At 42.8% G+C, this 20,084-nt stretch overlaps 1 protein-coding gene across 1 annotated transcript; it reads left to right on the plus strand.

Annotated features, from left to right (window-relative positions):
- Positions 1–5,034: 5,034 nt before the first annotated feature.
- admb (adrenomedullin b) lies at positions 5,035–7,496 on the plus strand. Its single transcript, XM_015941826.3, has 4 exons — positions 5,035–5,164; positions 5,251–5,365; positions 6,248–6,382; positions 6,581–7,496. Exons 2-4 carry the CDS (start codon positions 5,262–5,264, stop codon positions 6,801–6,803), a joined length of 462 nt encoding a protein of 153 aa, XP_015797312.1. The 5' UTR covers positions 5,035–5,164; positions 5,251–5,261; the 3' UTR covers positions 6,804–7,496.
- Positions 7,497–20,084: the final 12,588 nt, after the last annotated feature.

Raw genomic sequence — 20,084 nt, forward strand, 5'->3', positions numbered from 1 at the left:
TTCGACAGCTGCGTAAGCTGAATCGAGATGTTCAAGGTACGTTTCCGGGTCGGATTTTGGACTAAGAGCTTTAACGATGCTCGCTGCTGGGGCTGACAGACTCTCCACGATTCTTCGTACAATTTGGGACTTGGTGAGTGAAGGATCATTTATGCATAACACTACACTACTACGCCAAGTATCATAGTCAGTTTCAAAAGAAGGGTGTGGAACTCGCCCTGAGAACGGTTTTAGTCTGTATTGTGAAGTAGGCGGAGGGATAACCTCACTGCTTTTAACAATGTGTTCCACAATAACTCGCTGAACCTCAGGTGTGTTTAAAAGATTTGGTGGAATGCAAGGGTTTTGTTTTCCAGTCTCTGTAGGTGGACAATTGTCCTTTGAGTTGTTCATATAGTTAACTTCTGGTGTTAAAGGCAGGGAATATGTAACTTGGTCACTATGGAGCATTGGCTCTGGTTCAGTGACTGGTTCAGATGCATGGGTATCCCTTCCTAAAGATTCCCCAATTTTTGCCAGTTCCTCCATTAGAAGGTCTTTAAATGATTGATTGCTACGCGCAGCTATGTCCCTGAGCTCTGACAGATAGGCATCAGTGGCAGATGTGCTAGTTTCTAGACTGTACGCGCTGGCTAGGTCTTGAATATGGAAGAAAACATCTGGGTTCCTAGTACAAGGTTTGTCATAGGGTAAACATTGTTTCTTTAATTCCTTAACAGTGGCTTCATGTTGAAACTCCACAATAATCTGATCACAGTTTGGTAACTTAATGCGCCTGTTAACTGGTCCGAATCCTTCCATAAACCCAAAGACTTCGTTATCAAGGTCTGTATCAGTTAACCCACTGATTAAAACAGCATTTGAAACTTTGACCTTTTCTGTTTTCACAACTTCCATTTTAAAACACTCAAAAGTACCAATAATGCCAAAATGGCAAACCACTGTGACCTCCAGGCACTCTTATGATGTCAGTCAATGGTTAGCTAAGGTAACAACTCTACAATTCTCCTGGCTGGCTCGCCAAGTTTTATGTAACCGGATTACAGGATACAATAAGATAATTAAAAGAAAAAATAAACAAATGGGCCAATAATTAGGTTCGGGGAGAATTGGAGGTTGTTTAAGAATGACTGGAGTCACGGGTATAGCATGAAACGGTTTATATACTAAATTTTAATAATAATGGGAAATATAACACATAAAGATAACACACAAAAACAGATGAAAACAATCGACAATAGTAAAATGCTCGGTATGAGATTTGATCATATGAGTCACAAGTCAGCCGGCGTCAAGTCAAATCCCCACGCTTGGGGTGAAAGTCAGAGTCCGGTGGTGCGATTTTTTCCTACCGCACCGTTGAGATTGTTCACAGAAGAGAGCAGTCTGCTCTTCAGTTACTTGAGATGTCCTGGTTCGTTCAGTGGTTAAGGCTCGCCATTTCCCTCGTCAGGAAGAAATCCAGTTCTCGTTCCAAGTGAGTGATCATAGGAGTCGGGATCAAACCCAAGGAAAAAAAAAACCCAGCCGCGTTGGTTCCAAGTTCCTAGCTCTTATTAGAAGGAGTCAAGTCCGCCTCTCCCTCTATCTATGCGGCACCCAAATCAGGGTTCTTCACGGCCTCGACCGTTGTTTTTTTTTCTCTCTCTCTCTCTCTCTAACCGCTCAGTCTTTGCTTTCTGTATCTGCGTGCTGCACAGCCGTTTGTCTCTCCTCTCGCTCAGCTGCGTCGCACGGTTTTATTTCGCGGAGGCGGGACTTATTTCTCTCAGCCAATGAAATTTCAGATTCCCACCTGGACCAATAGTATACAGCTTTCCTCTTCTGTTTCTGTTAGTGATGTTCAAGATTCTTGTTTTAACCGATGTTTAATATTAAACTCGTTATTTTAGTTATTCACCCTTCCAATAATTCATTATGAAATTATCTATTAGTTAATTAGATATCTATTAATTAGTATTGTTAATTTCCTTAATTTATATTTTATATTTTATCTAAATTGAGGATGGATCATATTAGTAAGCCAATTAGTTAATACCTCATTAAGGTTCTAGCTTCTGGGTTACAAAAAGAATAAAAGACAGAAAACATAAAAGGAAATGAGCCGACATGAACGATCGCGTGTTAAATTAGTTTTTGAGGTGGCGACACCTGATTTGATAATGTTACTGTGGCCGTGCTCAGGACGCAGATGTCTGGAGCGCGTCAACAATCAGAGCTTTGCATGCGCAAGCTGGTTAAGGTTAGGATGGGGGTGAGGGGAAGGTTAAATTGCAAGAGGGTAGACGTCACAATTTGGTTAAATGTCCGTTTTACGGCGGGTGTCAGTACAGACGCTCTGGCACAGCACGTTGCCTCCTGATGCGCAGCGGCTCATCACCTGCTGTCTTTTCCGTGGACTGCATCTTGCCGGTCATTATCACGTGACAGCGACTAGTCGATGACAGGCATAACAAGTCACTATAGAGCGGTGAAGTCGACTAGTGACTAGTTCATACAACCCCTACTGCTCCCCAGAGTGTTCTGCAGCATAATCAGCAGGTTCTCTTTGAACTTGATATCAAATTTTCGCCTCCTCTTCATCTCCGCACGGTTAAAGTTACCCTCGCGGTCTATCACTGGCAAATCAAAAGTGAGACGGATGACACAACCGCCCCCGTACTTGCTTGTTACCACATTCCACCCGGCCACAATAAAAAAAACGGCCATTATTCACCTCCGCCGACTCCGACACCGGCCAAAATATGATACCCGGCAGTTAATTAAATACAGGCTAATATTAGAGGATTTACGGTATTATTTATCAGCGTGAAGAACTTATTTCTACCTTATTTATAAACTATTTATTTACAAGTCGTCCATGAGTTAATGTAATAATTGTCCCAACCACAGCTGCACCCCCCACCCCCCGACCCGGTCTCACAGCAATCGGGGCAAGCTGCACGTGTGTTTAGTACGCCGCACGCGCACGCGCACATTTAGCCGTTTTTAGTGGCTCAGGAGCCCGCAGGTACGGTGTGTGTCACTCACTCTGGTTAATCCAACAGGGAGCCGGCTCCGAGAACTGTGTCTTTAGCGACTGACACATCACTACATCATTCCCTTTCCTAATGTCCTGAAGAACGGTCCGGTGCGCAGACGGAGTGTTTAGCTAACCTGCAGGAAACGTCGATGACAGTTATCCAGAAAGTAGCTAAGGGTTACCAGAGATGTTTCTGAGGTGTTCGCTAGGTACTTTTAAGATTTAAAAAGTCAAGAAGGGGGTCTGAAAACCCGTTAGAAATAGCGTCAAAGTCGCTACGTTGGCAACACTGGGAGGAGTGCTTCATTTGCAACTCAAGGCAGCGCAAGTGGGAGGAGCAAATAATCGGCTTGTTTTGTTTTTATAATCGTTCAAAACTCAGATCGTAATCGTGATTAAAATTCGATTAATTGAGCAGCCCTAGGGGACGGTGAAAAAAAACAAGATTGTTTGCAGATTTGCCATAACAACTTTAAATGAGCATCTCCACTCAGTTGGAAAGTGAAGTCAGAGTTTATATACTCAGAAGGCAGGAATGCAATCATCTTGAAATGTATTTATTTATTAATTCATAAGGGAAAAAAAAAACAAAATAAACAAACAACAAAAATCACCATAAAACATACCTATCAACAAAAGAATCAGAAGAAAGAAGGCATCTACCTAAAAAAATCGTCTAATACATCTTCAAACAAACATAATGAACAAACTCAGGCCTCAAATCTAATCATTCTTGCATTTTTGTTCTTTTTCACCATTTTTACCTGATCTTTATTGCAAATCGTTCCAACCTAGTTTTTAAATATACTGTGTGACGCTGCATATTTAGTTTATTTGTTTAAGCTATTCACTCTTTTTACTCCATCTACACTGCAGTTCTCTATTCTGGTTTTAAAGGTTTTGTTGAAGACATTCGTTCCTTTCAAATTATAGCTACTTACTATTCTTTTAGAAGTTATTGGAACATTTGATGGTGGAGTATTGTTGCTGTTGTTTGTAATCCTTTCCACTAAATCATACAATTTAAGAAATTTATATTTGACCAAAACTGGGTTAGAGGGGCCCTTGTAACGGTTCTCTTTAATGAGTCTTAAGGCTGTTTTTTGTAAACTAAATGGTGGTCGAGAACGAGTTCTCATTGTGGAACCCTAGATTTCTACACGGTATGTTAAGTAAGGAGAAATCGATGCTTTATCCAGATATCCACATATCAATGACAATGTAACACTGCTGTGGCTTTTGCTGTTTTACCTTCAACTCTGTTCACATGAAAGACTTTCCTAAAAATCCTGTTTCTTTCACCCTTTTGATTTCCATCCCATCTATCTCCAGTGATACATCTCTGGTCCCTCTGTCCTCAACAGCATAAAACGTGTCTGGTGACAACTGAGTGACAGTCCGTTTATGTCAAACCGGTTTTTAACCTTTGACAACTTTTATATTTGATCCTGTGCAAACGGTTAATGAAACGACTCATCGTGGTTGTCAAACACGATCATTTGAGAAGGGGTGTTGCTGAAAGGCCTGAAGGAAATACTGTTATCATTAGTCAGTCTTAGCCTGCGGACAGAGCTTAAGCTAAACCAAGGAACATGGATAAAATATAAACATGCATCAGCTGATTATGTATGTATATGCTCATTATTATAGTAAGATAAAAGTTTAAATAAATGATAAAAACCTGCCCTTACATTGTGTTTCTGTTAAAAACAACATGTTAATCAGACAGAATAGAATTATCTCGGCAGAAATAACGTTAACTGTATTTTGGGTCACGGTTTAGTTAAAATCATGAGTTTGCTGCATAATATAAGAAACATAATCATTAAGGTCACTTACTAAAGCAAAAATGAAATATACAAATTGTCATTTACAAGAAGTGTTAGTCACATTATTTGAGAAATGCTGACTCACCTTAAGTCTGTGTGTGTGTTTTGTGGTGTGAGGATCTTCGTGAGGGGTGAACTGTCCCACGGTTCCTCCCACTGGGTCTGGCATTCAGGTACAGCTCCCTCCCTCCGTCTATAAAGACTCATGTCAGCAATGTAGTTTCCAGACTTCAACTAGTGGCAACGTGCTGACAGCATTGGGAAAATAATTAATATTCAGTTTATAATCTTCAGATTGCTTCACACGCCTGTGGTAAGTGGCTTTCCGAATATCTGTAAAAATTCTAAATAATTTCTCTACTGGTTATTTACTATTTCTACGTTTTAAATGACTGACAGGTCGAGCCATCATGAGGGTCTCCCTGCATACGGTGATCTGCTGCTGTGTTTTCACCACAGTCCTTTCACAGGTCCACGGTGAGAAAGAAGAGCCCGTAAGCACTCAGGTGAAAAGGTGAGCCGTCGTCTTTATCGGCATCATCATCTAACCCTAACCGTCAGCAAACTCCAGATCCTAAAATTTAAATAAGGAAAAAAAAGGGACCACAAATCATATGTTTAATGAGATTTTGTGTTTTTTTTCTCACTAAGTTAGGATGCCTGTATAATTTTACACAAAAACTTTTGAAACGTCACAATTTTCAAAAATTCTCAAATTCCATTTTTAAAACATCTAAATCTAAATCTATGTCTGTGTCCCTCTCTGTGTCTCTAACTGCTGATGGACAGTTCTCTATCCTCTCAGAAGTGAAGGGTCGTTCGAACTGGTTTACTCACTCAGATCAGACCAGCCTTCTGCTGCTCACAGTTCAAGAACTATTTTAGTACGGCTTTTAGTTTTCAACCCAGCAGCTGCGTGTTCTTCAGTTCCGATTTGTACGACTCTCATTAAGCGTGTTGTCAGGGATACACAGGTGTGTGGTTACCAAGGTGACGACACACAGGTGTGTGGTTACCAGGGTGATGACGCACAGGTGTGTGGTTACCAGGGTGATGACGCACAGGTGTGTGGTTACCAGGGTGATGACATGATGGTGTCTGGTTATGATGATAACCCTAATCAGCTGGCTGGTTACCATGGTGACGCAAATCAATCACAGGTGGTTGCTATGGTGACTGTAATCAGCCAGGTGGTGATCATGGTGATCCCAATCAGCAACAGCTGGTTACCATGTTGACCCTAATTAACCACTGGATGCAGGTTTAACATGTCAGTTGAGCTCCTTTTCCCACATTTTCACAGTTCCGATAATTTAAGCCAAAGCTGCATCTGCAGCTGAAACTCAGAAGTCTTCTAGTTACTATTATTAATATTAATTTTAATGTTTAACCTCAGGTTTTGTCAATGGCTCCAAAAAATTCTGACAAGTCGACCATACAACAGCTCAGACACGGCTACTGAGCAGATATCGGATGTCACTGTTGAATTAATGGAGAGCAACGATGGAAATAGTCCCACACCACCATCAAGGTATTTGTGTTATTTTATGATCGATGACATAAAATAGAAGGAAAGCAGCTTGTATGCATTGGTAGAGATGACATGGTGCTGATGCAGCAAGATGAGAAGTCCTCTGCTGCAGTTATCCCGTCAAATGTAAATGAACAGGCTAGATTTACCTGTTACCTTACTAGGAAATGTTTACTCATGAATCTCTTTTTTTCCTAGTTGTGAGGAAAACACGAGGTCCAAAAGGTCCGCTGGTTGCAACCTGGGCACATGCCTCATACATAAACTGTATCAGGACGTGTATGAGCTGAAATCAGCATCCAAACGGCCCTGTGCTCCTGAGAAAAAAATAATAACATTTGGACGTCGTCGCCGCCACTCCCTGGGAGACATCTCTCTGTTTTCCATTCTAACCAGGAGCAAAGCTGCTCAGCAGCCATAAGACACACTAAACACCTTCATGAAAGGCAAGAGAAGAATCCTTGTTGGGCCTATTTGCTCACAGCAGATGAAGATGAGTCACCTCAGAGATTATTCCACTGATTTCAGAGGTTTTCCAGTGAAATAGAAGCAGCTCTGTGTGCTCAGCCCACCAGAGGGAGCTCAGGTCTCTCTGGATGAATAGCACAGTTAAATAATACATACCGAGTACTCGTCTTTAGGTTCTCTTGGGTCCTGATTTAGAGATCAAACCTGTGGGACTGGGTAAGAAAGCCTTCAGGGTGTGAAGTGCACATGTTAGCTGAGACACCTCATGAAGCTCTTCACCCAGAGCTGGACCCTGAACTGGTGCCAAGTGAATGCAAGGACTGCTCATCGGGTGTATTTTACAAAACCTGCATCACATTAATATTTAACTCCTAACTAAAATACATGCAAGCTTATATTTAAACACTGATAATAAAGCTATTTTAATACTTCATTTGAACGTGAGTGAAAATGTTGATGCATCTCAAGATGTTTAAATAATAATTGTTGTCTTTTTTTTCTAGTCACTGCTTTATGATTATTGTACTGATTGTTTTTATTTCTTAACTTTAATCATTGAAATGTGAAAAACAAAAGAAAAAGTGTTGTGCTGCCACCTATAGCCTTTAAATAACAAAAATGTGGCATTAAAAGTCATTTCAAGATACCTTTTTCATGATAACGTGTGTGTGTGTGTGTGTGTGTGTGTGTGTGTGTGTGTGTGTGTGTGTGTGTGTGTGTTTATTTTCTGATTTGTGGCAGCTGTAAGAACTTATGAAATTATTTATTTAGTTTTTCGTGGTCACTCGGTCCTGTCAGGATGGTCATCGGCAGCTGTCAGAAACATGCAGACAACTACACAGCTATGCACGGTTAGGCCGTGTTATGGTTAGGTATGTGTGTGACCTATTGACCCCGTACACCACTGGTCACTCACTGTGGTCTTCGGCCAGAACTCTCTCATGGTCCCTAAGCCTCGCTTCAGAACCAGGGGAGACGTGTCATCTGAAGGCATAATCCCAAAACTCTCTTTGTGAGGCTGACTCTACTCGTTTGTTAAAAACAGCTGAAGACATTTTTATTTAGACCAGCTTTTAGTTTTAGTTTTAGTTGACTGGCTTCTGGTTGTTTCCCCTGTCTTCTTCATCTTTGATTAGAATTTGTTTTATTTGTATCCGTTTTATTGTTTTTATTGTATCTGCTTCATTAATTTTATTGTGAACCACTTTTGAATTTTATCTATGAAAAATCCTATACAAGTAAGTCAAATTTATTCTTCAGAGTTCTGCAGAAATAACTAAAGAACAGATTTTTTAGCAGCATATCTCAAAGACACCAACAATGAACCTAATCTAACCTATTTATGTGCATCATGTTATTGTCTAAAGATGCTATTATAAAAAATGCCCCTCAGAAACAAGACAAGAGAAAAGGGACACTTCTGTCTTTTGACCAAAAGCAGACAAAACCTTACTTCACCTCCTTTTGGGGTCATGTGATAGAACTGAGTAAGAAGCAAGCTGAAGTTTATTTTAAAGGTTTAAATTACAAATGCCAGAATAACTGGCCAGGGGGCGTAGCACCAAATTCTGGGCCCTAGGTACAAGTCTTCTAGGTGGGCCCCCATGCTCAATTACTTAATATCTCTCTTACACATTTTTTGTCATGCTATAAGACAAGATAATAAATATGATCTTAGTTTAACCTCTATATTGAGCAAATACAAATGCCAGCATAATAAAAGTGAAATGCCCAGACTTCACTTATAATTATTTTTATTTGCCAACAATGTGTTCAAACAAAAATCCTGGAATTTATTTTCCAGTAAATGCCCACTGACGGGTCTTCATGTTAGCAAAATCACTTATGAGATCTTTAAAGTCCAATCCTTTGGCTAATTGGCTTTCAATAGAAAGAAGAGCTAGGCTGTTCAGTCTATCCTGGGACATTGTTGATCTCAAAAAATTTTTCAACAGTTTCAGTTTGCTAAAAGCCCGTTCACCCCCAGCAAGTCACAGGTAGTGTGCAAAATATCCTCAGTCCAATACAAACTTCTCCAAAAATGCTCTGTAATTGCATCCTGTAGATGGCATTAAGCAGCTCAAGAGGAGACCAAATGTGTGGAAATGTGGCACCGTATATTGTTCTCAGGTGTAGCATCTCATTCTCAAATTCAGCTGTGAGATCCTTGTAATATTTTCTCATCAGTGCCTGGCATGATATCTTCATCTGCTCCTCAGTCATGTCTGTCATGGTTCATGATGTTAAGCTTTGCTGATGTGTATTGAAATATTAAATACATATGACATGAAATAAACCAGGTTCTCTCTGTGGATGTGATGTACTCTAAATTTTATAATCCCTGCATTATCAGCCAAATTATAAGATTGTCCATTTTCAAGATCAAATATAAAGAAATTTAAAATAGGCTTAAAATATCTAACCAAGTCAATAACAATCCTCTAACACCAGTGTCATCATGCTATATGAACAACAGTGGCAGCTTCACGTTCCTGAGATTACCACGAATCCATCGATACCAAGTTTGTCCTGGTCCATGACTGGGAAGGAGCTGAAATATCCACACAGAGTGAACCCGTTTTTATTGCGAGGTCTGCGAATTAATTGGCGGCGGCCGCCCGCGATAATAATTCTGATATATATATATATATATATATATATATATATATTAATTAGTGTTTTCACTGATAACACTAATTAATTTATATTTGATCTTGATGGTGAAACTAAAGGCGTTTAACACTGAACAGCTAACATGAATGCAGCTTCTGAGAGCTAGCTAATATCAGCTAAAACTGTGTTCTGCTGCTGCTGCTCACCGTCCTTCTACTTGCTTCTGTTCAATTAACTTTTTAGGCCCGAGCAGTGAAGCTGCGAAGGCCTATTGTATCTGCTCCGTTTATTATTATTATTATTAGGCCCGAGCAGCGAAGCGCTGCGAAGGCCTATTGTATCTGCTCCGTTTCTTATTAGGCCTGAGCAGTGAAGCTGCGAAGTCCTATTGTATCTGCTCCGTTTATTTTTCTTTTTTTAGGCCCGAGCAGCGAAAGCGCTGCGAAGGCCTCTTGTTTTTGCTCTGATTATTAGGCCCGAGCAGCGAAAGCGCTGCGAAGGCCTCTTGTTTTTGCTCTGTTTATTATTAGGCCCAAGCAGCGAAAGCGCTGCGAAGGCCTCTTGTTTTTGCTCCGATTATTATTAGGCCCGAGCAGCGAAAGCGCTGCGAAGGCCTCTTGTTTTTGCTCTGTTTATTATTTTTTATTATTCCGTGTCCGCTTTGAACGGCTTTTTGGGGACCTTAACATACCCCAAAACTCACAATATTTTGCACACTTGTCAGGCCTGGTGAAAAATTTGATATTTTAAAGGTCCCAAAAAAATCGCAAAGAAAATGGCTGAACAGCGCCCCCTAGAAAGTGAAAAAAAACCCTCTCCATAAAGCTTAGTTTATTGTACAGTTATGAAATTTGGTACACTTGTAGTACTCAACAGTCCGCACAGAAAAGTCTCTTGCAAGCATGGTCAATATCAAACAGGAAGTCGGCCATTTTGGGTTGAAATGGCGATTTTTTGGCGTTTTGGCCGTTTTTAGGGTCCGTTTCTGATTGGATTGCTTGATCATTTTTCGCACGATCGTCTCAAAAATGGTGTACAATTGCTCAGAAGGGATGGGCGAACAAAATGAGACAATAAAATTGACTTTTTGTAAATACTGAAGGGGCGGGGCCAGGCCTCGAAGTTTGACTACTCGCCATAAAAATTTAAACTGCTATAACTTCATAACTGAATTGAATAGAGTTACCAAACTTTCTGTGGTCATTCGTCATCCACCCACAAAGTAGATTGAATGGTCGGATGATGACATCACACAAGCCCCGCCCCCTCAGGACCAAGAAGATCAAGTTTTACTGTGAGAGGTCCCAAATTGCCCCATTTCACTTAATCGCCACGCATTTGTAGCTGGTAACTCAAGAAAAGTGGGGGTTGCTTGGCATCACTTTATGGGAGTTTTCGGCAGAAGGCGGGGCTGTGGCGGCGCGGCGAAGTCAGGCGTACCGCCGTGGCCTTACGTTTGCCTCCCATTTCGTCATTTCTAAAGAAATCGTCACGAAACTTCTTGTGAGTGATCCTAGTCCGGCCCCCCAAAAGACCTGATGTGAACATCCGGTGGGCGTGGCCTATTTTCTGAAATAGCGCCCCCTAGGACCATTAAAACTGTCAGCCCCAAGCCAGGCTTTGACTGAGGATTACGAAATTTGGTACACTAATGTGGTGTCTCAGGACCTACAAAAAAGTCTCTTGGAGCCAAGTGCAAAGTCGCACAGGAAGTCGGCCATTTTGGTCCAAGTACGTGATTTAGTGGTTTTCGCACACGTTGTTTGGAGAGTGATGCTCTGTCGTCCTTTTCACCAATCGCCTTCAAACTTCTGCTATATACTCTTAAGACATAGAGGAAAAAATTCAACCGTCGGATTTTAAATAAGTATAAAGGTGTGGGCGTGGCTAAGCCTCAAACTTTGACCTTTCGCCAGGCCACTCTTTTTTTCACAGCTCCCTATTGGACTCCTTTTACCCAATCACCAGGAATCTCTGGTAAATAGCAGCAGACAAGTTGAGGTCACTTGGTCTCCAGTACTGGAAGGTTTTGAAAAAAGGCGGGGCTTTGGGAGCATGGCGAAATTCGCCATCACGCCATGGAAATACGTTTGCCTCTCATTTCTGCATTTATCGTGATATCACCTCGAAATTCGTTGTGAGTGATCCTAGTCTAACCCCCAATAGAAATGGTCAGCTTAAGTTTGTGGGCGTGGCCTATTTTCTGAATTAGCGCCCCCTAGGACCATTAAATTTGTCAGCCCCAAGCCATGCTTTGACGGAGGATTACGAAATTTGGTACACTAATGTGGTGTCTCAGGACCTACAAAAAACTCTCTTGGAGCCAAGTGCAAAGTCGCACAGGAAGTCGGCCATTTTGGTCCAAGTGCGCGATTTAGTGGTTTTCACACACGTTGTTTGGAGAGTGATGCTCCGTCGCCCTTTTCACCAATCGCCTTCAAGCTTCTGCTATATACTCTTAAGACATAGAGGAAAAAATTCAACCGTCGGATTTTAAATAAGTATAAAGGTGTGGGCGTGGCTAAGCCTCAAAATTTGACCTTTCGCCACGCCACTCTTTTTTTCACAGCTCCCTATTGGACTCCTTTTACCCAGTCACCAGGAAACTCTGGTAAATAGCAGCAGACAAGTTGAGGTCACTTGGTCTCCAGTACTGGAAGGTTTTGAAAAAAGGCGGGGCTTTGGGAGCATGGCGAAATTCGCCATCACGCCATGGAAATAAGCTTGCCTCTCATTTCTTCAATTATCGTGATATCACCTCGAAATTTGTTGTGAGTGATCCTAGTCTGACCCCCAATAGAAATGGTCAGCTTAAGTTTGTGGGCGTGGCCTATTTTCTGAATTAGCGCACCCTAGGATCATTAAAACTGTCAGCCCCAAGCCATGCTTTGACTGAGGATTACGAAATTTGGTACACTAATGTGGTGTCTCAGGACCTACAAAAAAGTCTCTTGGAGCCAAGTGCAAAGTCGCACAGGAAGTCGGCCATTTTGGTCCAAGTGCGCGATTTACTGGTTTTCGCACACGTTGTTTGGAGAGTGATGCTCCATTGCCCTTTTCATCAATCGCCTTCAAACTTCTGCTATATACTATTAAGACACAGAGGAAAAAATTCAACCATCGGATTTTAAATAAGTATAAAGGTGTGGGCGTGGCTAAGCCTCAAACTTTGACCTTTCGCCATTACATTACTTGACTTAATAACTCCCATGTGCAGGATCAGATCGTATATCAAACTGTGTCTGTGTGATCACTGACCACATCTCAAGGCAACGTCATTGTGGACAGCTGACATCACCTAAGCCCCGCCCCCTGAGAACAGGAAGTATATTGTTTTATGGTGAAATGCCCATATTTGTCCCGTCTAATTTAGTCAACATGACACTAAGGTCATGCACTGTCTTCATGATGTTTTAATGACCATTCAGATCTGATAGCTTTCCAGATAGGGAGGGGCTTTGATGCCATGGCGAATTCTGGCATGACGCCGTGACCTTACGTTTGATCGTAACTTCCACAAACAGCCTCCCATCTGCACGAGACTGAACATGGCAATCAACAATCATGCCCTTTAGCCAATGAGACACAAACGGCTGGTGAAATTTGTATAATGTCACCACAGCTCCCCCTACACACCATTAAAACTGTAATAACTCCTACAGACGAGGTCTTAACTGCACCAAACTTGGTGGGCTCAGAGGGGATGCTGAGTCAGGGTGAGGTGCGGACGAGGTGATCATTTGCGGTTTCTGGTGTCGGGGTGGTCGACATTTCTGTTCCGCGGACGTGCCCTGGTTCCCCGGGCTGCTGGCTAGGCCGGAGCGGCGCGGAGCTGCGAGGGCCGAACGACGCTGCTTGCAGCTTTAATTCTTTTTTTGTTATTCCGTGCCCCCTTTGAATGGCTTTTTGGGGACCTTAACATACCCCAAAACTCACAATATTTTGCAAAGATGTCAGGCCTGGTGACAAATTTGATATTTTAAAGGTCCCAAAAAAATCGCAAAGAAAATGGCTGAACAGCGCCCCCTAGAAAGTGAAATAAACCCCTTTCCATAAAGCTTAGTTTATCGTACAGTTATGAAATTTAATACACTTGTAGGACTCAACAGTCCGCACAGAAAAGTCTCTTGCAAGCATGGTCAATATCAAACAGGAAGTCGGCCATTTTGGGTTGAAATGGCGATTTTTAGCCATTTTTGCTGTTTTTAGGGTCCGTTTCTGATTGGATTGCTCGATCATTTTTCCAACCATCATCTCACAAATTGTGTAAAATTGCTCAGAAGGGATGGGCGAACAAAATGAGATGAGGATTCTGAGTTTTCGTATATGATGAAGGGGCGGGGCCAGGCCTCAAAGTTTGACTACTCGCCAAAAATATTTAAATTGCTATAACATCTCAACTGAATGGAATAGAGTTACCAAACTTTCTGTGGTCATTTCTCATCCACCCACAAAGTAAATTGAATGGTCGGATGATGACATCACACAAGCCCCGCCCCCTCAGGACCAAAAAGATAATATTTTACTGTGAGAGGTCCCAAATTGCCCCATTTCACTTAATCACCACGAATTTGTAGCTGGTAACTCAAGACAAGTGGGGGTTGCTTGGCGTCACTTTATGGGAGTTTTCGGCAGAGGGCGGGGCTGTGGCGGCGCGGCGAAGTCAGGCGTACCGCCGTGGCCTTACGTTTGCCTCCCATTTCGTCATTTCTAAAGATATCGTCACGAAACTTCTTGTGAGTGATCCTAGTCCGGCCCCCCAAAAGATCTGATGTGAACATCTGGTGGGTGTGGCCTATTTTCTGAAATAGCGCCCCCTAGGACCATTAAAACTGTCAGCCCCAAGCCATGCTTTGACTGAGGATTACGAAATTTGGTACACTAATGTGGTGTCTAAGGACCTACAAAAAAGTCTCTTGGAGCCAAGTGCAAAGTCGCACAGGAAGTCGGCCATTTTGGTCCAAGTGCGCGATTTAGTGGTTTTCACACACGTTGTTTGGAGAGTGATGCTCCGTTGCCCTTTTCACCAATCGCCTTCAAACTTCTGCTATATACTCTTAAGACATAGAGGAAAAAATTCAACCGTCGGATTTTAAATAAGTATAAAGGTGTGGGCGTGGCTAAGCCTCAAACTTTGACCTTTCGCCACACGACTCTTTTTTTCACAGCTCCCTATTGGACCCCTTTTACCCAATCACCAGTAATCTCTGGTAAATAGCAGCAGACAAGTTGAGGTCACTTGGTCTCCAGTACTGGAAGGTTTTGAGAAAAGGCGGGGCTTTGGGAGCATGGCGAAATTCGCCATCACGCCATGGAAATACGTTTGCCTCTCATTTCTTCACTTATCGTGATATCACCTCGAAATTTGTTGTGAGTGATCCTAGTCTAACCCCAAATAGAAATCGACAGTTGAAGTTTGTGGGCGTGGCCTAATTTATGAAATAGCGCCCCCTAGGTCCATTAAAACTGTCAGCCCCAAGCCATGCTTTGACTGAGGATTACGAAATTTGGTACACTAATGTGCTGTCTCAGGACCTACAAAAAAGTCTCTTGGAGCCAAGTGCAAAGCCGCACAGGAAGTTGGCCATTTTGGTCCAAGTACTCGATTTTGTGGTTTTCGCACACGTTGTTTGGACAATGATACCCCGTCACCTTTTTCACCAATCGCCTTCACACTTCTGCTATATGCTCTTAAGACATAGAGGAAAAAATTCAACCGTCGGATTTTAAATAAGTATAAAGGTGTGGGCGTGGCTAAGCCTCAAACTTTGACCTTTCGCCATTACATTACTTGACTTAATATAGATCTAATCGTGCACATGGGAGATATCAAACTTTGTCTGTGTGATCACTGACCACATCTTAGGGCAACGTCATTGTGGACAGCTGACATCACCTAAGCCCCGCCCCCTGACAACAGGAAGTCTATTGTTTCATGGTGAAATGCCCATATTTGTCCCCTCTAATTTAGTGAATATGATACTAAGGTCATACACTGTCTTCATGATGTTGTAATTACCATTCAGACCTGATAGATTTCCAGAAAGGGAGGGGCTTTGATGCCATGGTGAATGCTGGTGTGACGCCATGACCTTACATTTGTAACTTCCACAAACTGCCTCCTATTTGCCCGAAACTGAACATGGCAATGAACAATCATGCCCTTTAGCCAGTGAGGCACAAACGGTTGGTGAATATTATATAATGTCACCAAAGATGACCTCAATGGGACTTTTCTGTAGTTGGTCACAGTGCCCCCTAGATAACGTTATCCTTCGATAACTTTAAAAAACATGGTTGGAATAGCAATAAAGTTGGTCACTGTCATCACACCACCAGTGTGGTAAAGATAGAGGATTCCCTAGTGGTGAGACATAAAATATAATGGTGGGCTCAAAGGGGATGCTGAGTCAGGGTGAGGTGCGGACGAGGAGACCGTTAGCAGTTTCTGGTGTCAGGGTGGTCGACGTTTCTGTTTCGCAGACGTAGCCTGGTGCCCCGGGCTGCCGGCCAGGCCGGAGCGGCGCGGAGCTGCGAGGGCCGAACGACGCTGCTTGCAGCTTTAATTAGGCCCGAGCAGCGAAAGCGCTGCGAAGGCCTCTTGTTTTTGCTCTGTTTATTATTAGGCCCGAGCAGCAAAAGCGCTGCGAAGGCCTCTTGCTTTTGCTCTGTTTATTATTATTCTTTCTTTCTTTATTATTCTTAGCCCGCTTTGAACGGCTTTATGGGGACCTTAACATACCCCAAAACTCACAATATTTTGCACACTTGTCAGGCCTGGTGAAAAATTTGATATTTTAAAGGTCCCAAAAAAATCGCAAAGAAAATGGCTGAACAGCGCCCCCTACAAAATGAAAAAAAAACCCCTCTCCATAAAGCTTAGTTTATCGTACAGTTTTGAAAATTGGTACACTTATAGTACTCAACAGTCCGCACAGAAAAGTCTCTTGCAAGCATGGTCAATATCAAACAGGAAGTCGGCCATTTTGGGTTGAAATGGCGATTTTTTGCCGTTTTTGCCGTTTTTAGGGTCCGTTTCTGATTGGATTGCTCGATCATTTTTCGCACGATCGTCTCAAAAATTGTGTAAAATTGCTCAGAAGAGATGGAGGAACAAAATGAGACAATAAAATTGACTTTTCGCAAATACTGAAGGGGCGGGGCCAGGCCTCGAAGTTTGACTACTCGCCAAAAAAATTTAAATTGCTATAACTTCATAAATGAATGGAATAGAGTTACCAAACGTTCTGTGGTCATTCGTCATCCACCCACAAAGTAAATTGAATGGTCGGATGATGACGTCACACAAGCCCCGCCCCCTCAGGACCAAAAAGGTCCAGTTTTACTGTGAAAGGTCCCAAATTGCCCCATGTCACTTAATCACCACAAATTTGTAGCTGGTAACTCAAGACAAGTGGGGTTTGCTTTGCGTCACTTTATGGGAGTTTTCGACAGAGGGCGGGGCTGTGGCGGCGCGGCGAAGTCAGGCGTACTGCCGTGGCCTTACGTTTGCCTCCCATTTCGTCATTTCTAAAGATATCGTCACGAAACTTCTTGTGAGTGATCCTAGTCCAGCCCATCAAAAGATCTGATGTGAACATCCGGTGGGCGTGGCCTATTTTCTGAAATAGCGCCCCCTAGGACCATTAAAACTGTCAGCCCCAAGCCATGCTTTGACTGAGGATTACGAAATTTGGTACACTAATGTGCTGTCTCAGGACCTACAAAAAAGTCTCTTGGAGCCAAGTGCAAAGTCGCACAGGAAGTCGGCCATTTTGGTCCAAGTGCGCAATTTAGTGGTTTTCGCACACGTTGTTTGGACAGTAATGCTCCGTCGCCCTTTTCACCAATCTCCTTCACACTTCTGCTATATACTCTTAAGACATAGGGGAAAAAATTCAACCGTCGGATTTTTCAAAAGTTGAAAGGTGTGGGCGTGGCTAAGCCTCAAACTTTGACCTGTCGCCACGCCACTCTTTTTTTCACAGCTCCCTACTGGACTCCTTTTACCCAATCACCAGGATTCTGTGGCAAACAGCAGTAGACAACTTGAGGTTACTTGGTCTCCAGTACTGGCAGGTTTCGAAAAAAGGCGGGGCTTTGGGAGCATGGCGAAAATCGCCATCACACCATGGAAATACGTTTGCCTCTCATTTCTTCAGTTATCGTGATGTCGGTATGAAATTTCTGGTGAGTGATCCTAGTCTGACCCCCAAGAGAAATAGACAGATGAAGTTTGTGGGCGTGGCCTATTCTCTTAAATAGCGCCCCCTAGGACCATTTAAACTAATAGCCCCAAGCCATGCTTTGACTGAGGATTACGAAATTTGGTACACTAATGTGGTGTCTCAGGACCTACAAAAAAGTCTCTTGGAGCCAAGTGCAAAGTCACACAGGAAGTCGGCCATTTTGGTCCAAGTACGCGATTTAGTGGTTTTCGCACACAATGTTTGGAGAGTGATGCTCGATCGCCCTTTTCACCAATCTCCTTCAAACTTGTGCTATATACTCTTAAGACATAGGGGAAAAAATTCAACTGTCGGATTTTTCAAAAGTTGAAAGGTGTGGGCGTGGCTAAGCCTCAAACATTGACCTTTAACCATTACATTACTTGACTTAATAACTCCCACGTCCATGATCAGATCTATATCAAACTTTGTCTGTGTGATCACTGACCACATCTCAAGACAACGTCATTGTGGACAGCTGACATCACCTAAGCCCCGCCCCCTGACACCAGGAAGTCTATTGTTTTATGGTGAAATTCCCATATTTGCCCCCTCTAATTTAGTCAACATGACACTAAGGTCATGCACTCTCTTCATGATGGTGTAATGACGATTCAGATCTGATAGCTTTCCATATAGGGAGGCGCTTACATGCCATGGCGAATTCTGGCCTGACGCCGTGACCTTACGTTTGATCGTAACTTCCACAAAAAGCCTCCCATCTGCACCAGACTGAACATGGCAATCAACAATCATGACCTTTAGCCAATGAGACACAAACGGTTGGTGAAATTTGTATAATGTTACCACAGTGCCCTCTACACACCATTAAAACTGTAATAACTCCCACAGACGAGGTCGTAACTGCACCAAACTTGCTTTGTGCCATCACACAAAGGCACCCAACACAATCCTGTGGTAATTGGTTGATATCGCTTTAGCTCCACGCCTTGACAGATATTAGGCCCTGAATAACACATGCATGATGCAATTCACACCAAACTGCACACAAATGACTGTTATCAACCTACAAACTTCTTCATAGAATATTTCCTACATTTGGGACAGCGCCCCCTAGATACAAAAAACCTTTGTAACTTCTGCAAAAAAGCTCCAAACTATATCAAACTTTGTGGGAGTCATCACACAACTGCAATCAACACATGTATTTGCTCACTTGTTCAATTCACTTTAACCCCGCCCACGTACAGCTTCTTGTCTCTAGATGACCCATGCAACATTTGATTGATGCCAAATTAACAGAAAACCATCTTTGATGACCAAAGATGACCTCTATGGCATTTAGTTGTAAATGGTCACAGCGCCCCCTAGATGGGTTCAAACTTTATTAACTTCTAAAGACAAGGTCAGAACGGCATCAAACTTGGCTTGTGACATCCCGTGACTGAACCAAACACATTGATGGAGTTGTTGGTTCAAATCCCTGTAGCTCCGCCCCTTTCAGCTCACTGGCTTTAGATAACACACACAACGTCCGATTGATGCCAAAATAACAGAAAACCATCTTTGTAAACCAAGGCTGACCTCAATGGGATTTTTCTGTAGTTGGTCACAGCGCCCCCTAGTTAACTGTAACCTTCAATAACTTTAAAAAACATGGTCAGAATAGCATTAAAGTTGATCACTGTCATCACACCACCAGTGTGGTAAAGATACAGTATGCCCTAGTGGTGAGACGTGTAATTGAATGGTGGGCTCAGAGGGGATGCAGAGTCAGGGTGAGGTGCGGACGAGGTGACCATTAGCAGTTTCTGGTGTCGGGGTGGTGGACGTTTCTGTTCCGGGGACGTGCCCTGGTTCCCCGGACTGCCGGCCAGGCCAGAGCGGCGCGGAGCTGCGAGGGCCGAACGACGCTGCTTGCAGCTTTAATTAGGCCCGAGCAGTGAAGCTGCGAAGGCCTATTGTATCTGCTCTGTTTATTAGGCCCGAGCAGCGAAAGCGCTGCGAAGGCCTCTTGTTTTTGCTCTGTTTATTAGGCCCGAGCAGTGAAGCTGCGAAGGCCTATTGTATCTGCTTCGTTTCTTATTAGGCCCGAGCAGCGAAGCGCTGCGAAGGCCTATTGTATCTGCTCCGTTTATTTTTCTTTTTTTTTCTTTTTTTTTCTTCCGCGTCTTTGGACGGCCTTTAGGGGGTCTTAGCATATCCAAAAAGTCACCAAATTCTGGCCCAATATAGAAAGTGCGTGAAATTTACGTATTTCACTGGCAACGTGAAAGTTGGTATAAAAATGTTTCAACAGCGCCCCCTGGAAAATTAAAAATACCCCTCCGCATTGACCTTTTTTCATAGTAGAGTGATGAAATTTGGTGCACCTGTAGAACTCAACAATACGCACAGAAAAGCCTCTTGCAGCCATGGTCAATATCAAACAG

This window comes from Nothobranchius furzeri, chromosome 4 (assembly GCF_043380555.1).
Source record: "Nothobranchius furzeri strain GRZ-AD chromosome 4, NfurGRZ-RIMD1, whole genome shotgun sequence".
Classification (NCBI taxonomy): Eukaryota; Metazoa; Chordata; class Actinopteri; order Cyprinodontiformes; family Nothobranchiidae; genus Nothobranchius; species Nothobranchius furzeri.

Bases quoted from the DNA above. Each gene is read 5' to 3' on its own strand.
- admb (XM_015941826.3), top strand. From the start codon at position 5,262: ATGAGGGTCTCCCTGCATACGGTGATCTGCTGCTGTGTTTTCACCACA. The intron at 5,366-6,247 runs GTGAGCCGTCGT...GTTTAACCTCAG, and splicing joins GTAAGCACTCAGGTGAAAAG to GTTTTGTCAATGGCTCCAAA. The intron at 6,383-6,580 runs GTATTTGTGTTA...TTTTTTTCCTAG, and splicing joins AGTCCCACACCACCATCAAG to TTGTGAGGAAAACACGAGGT.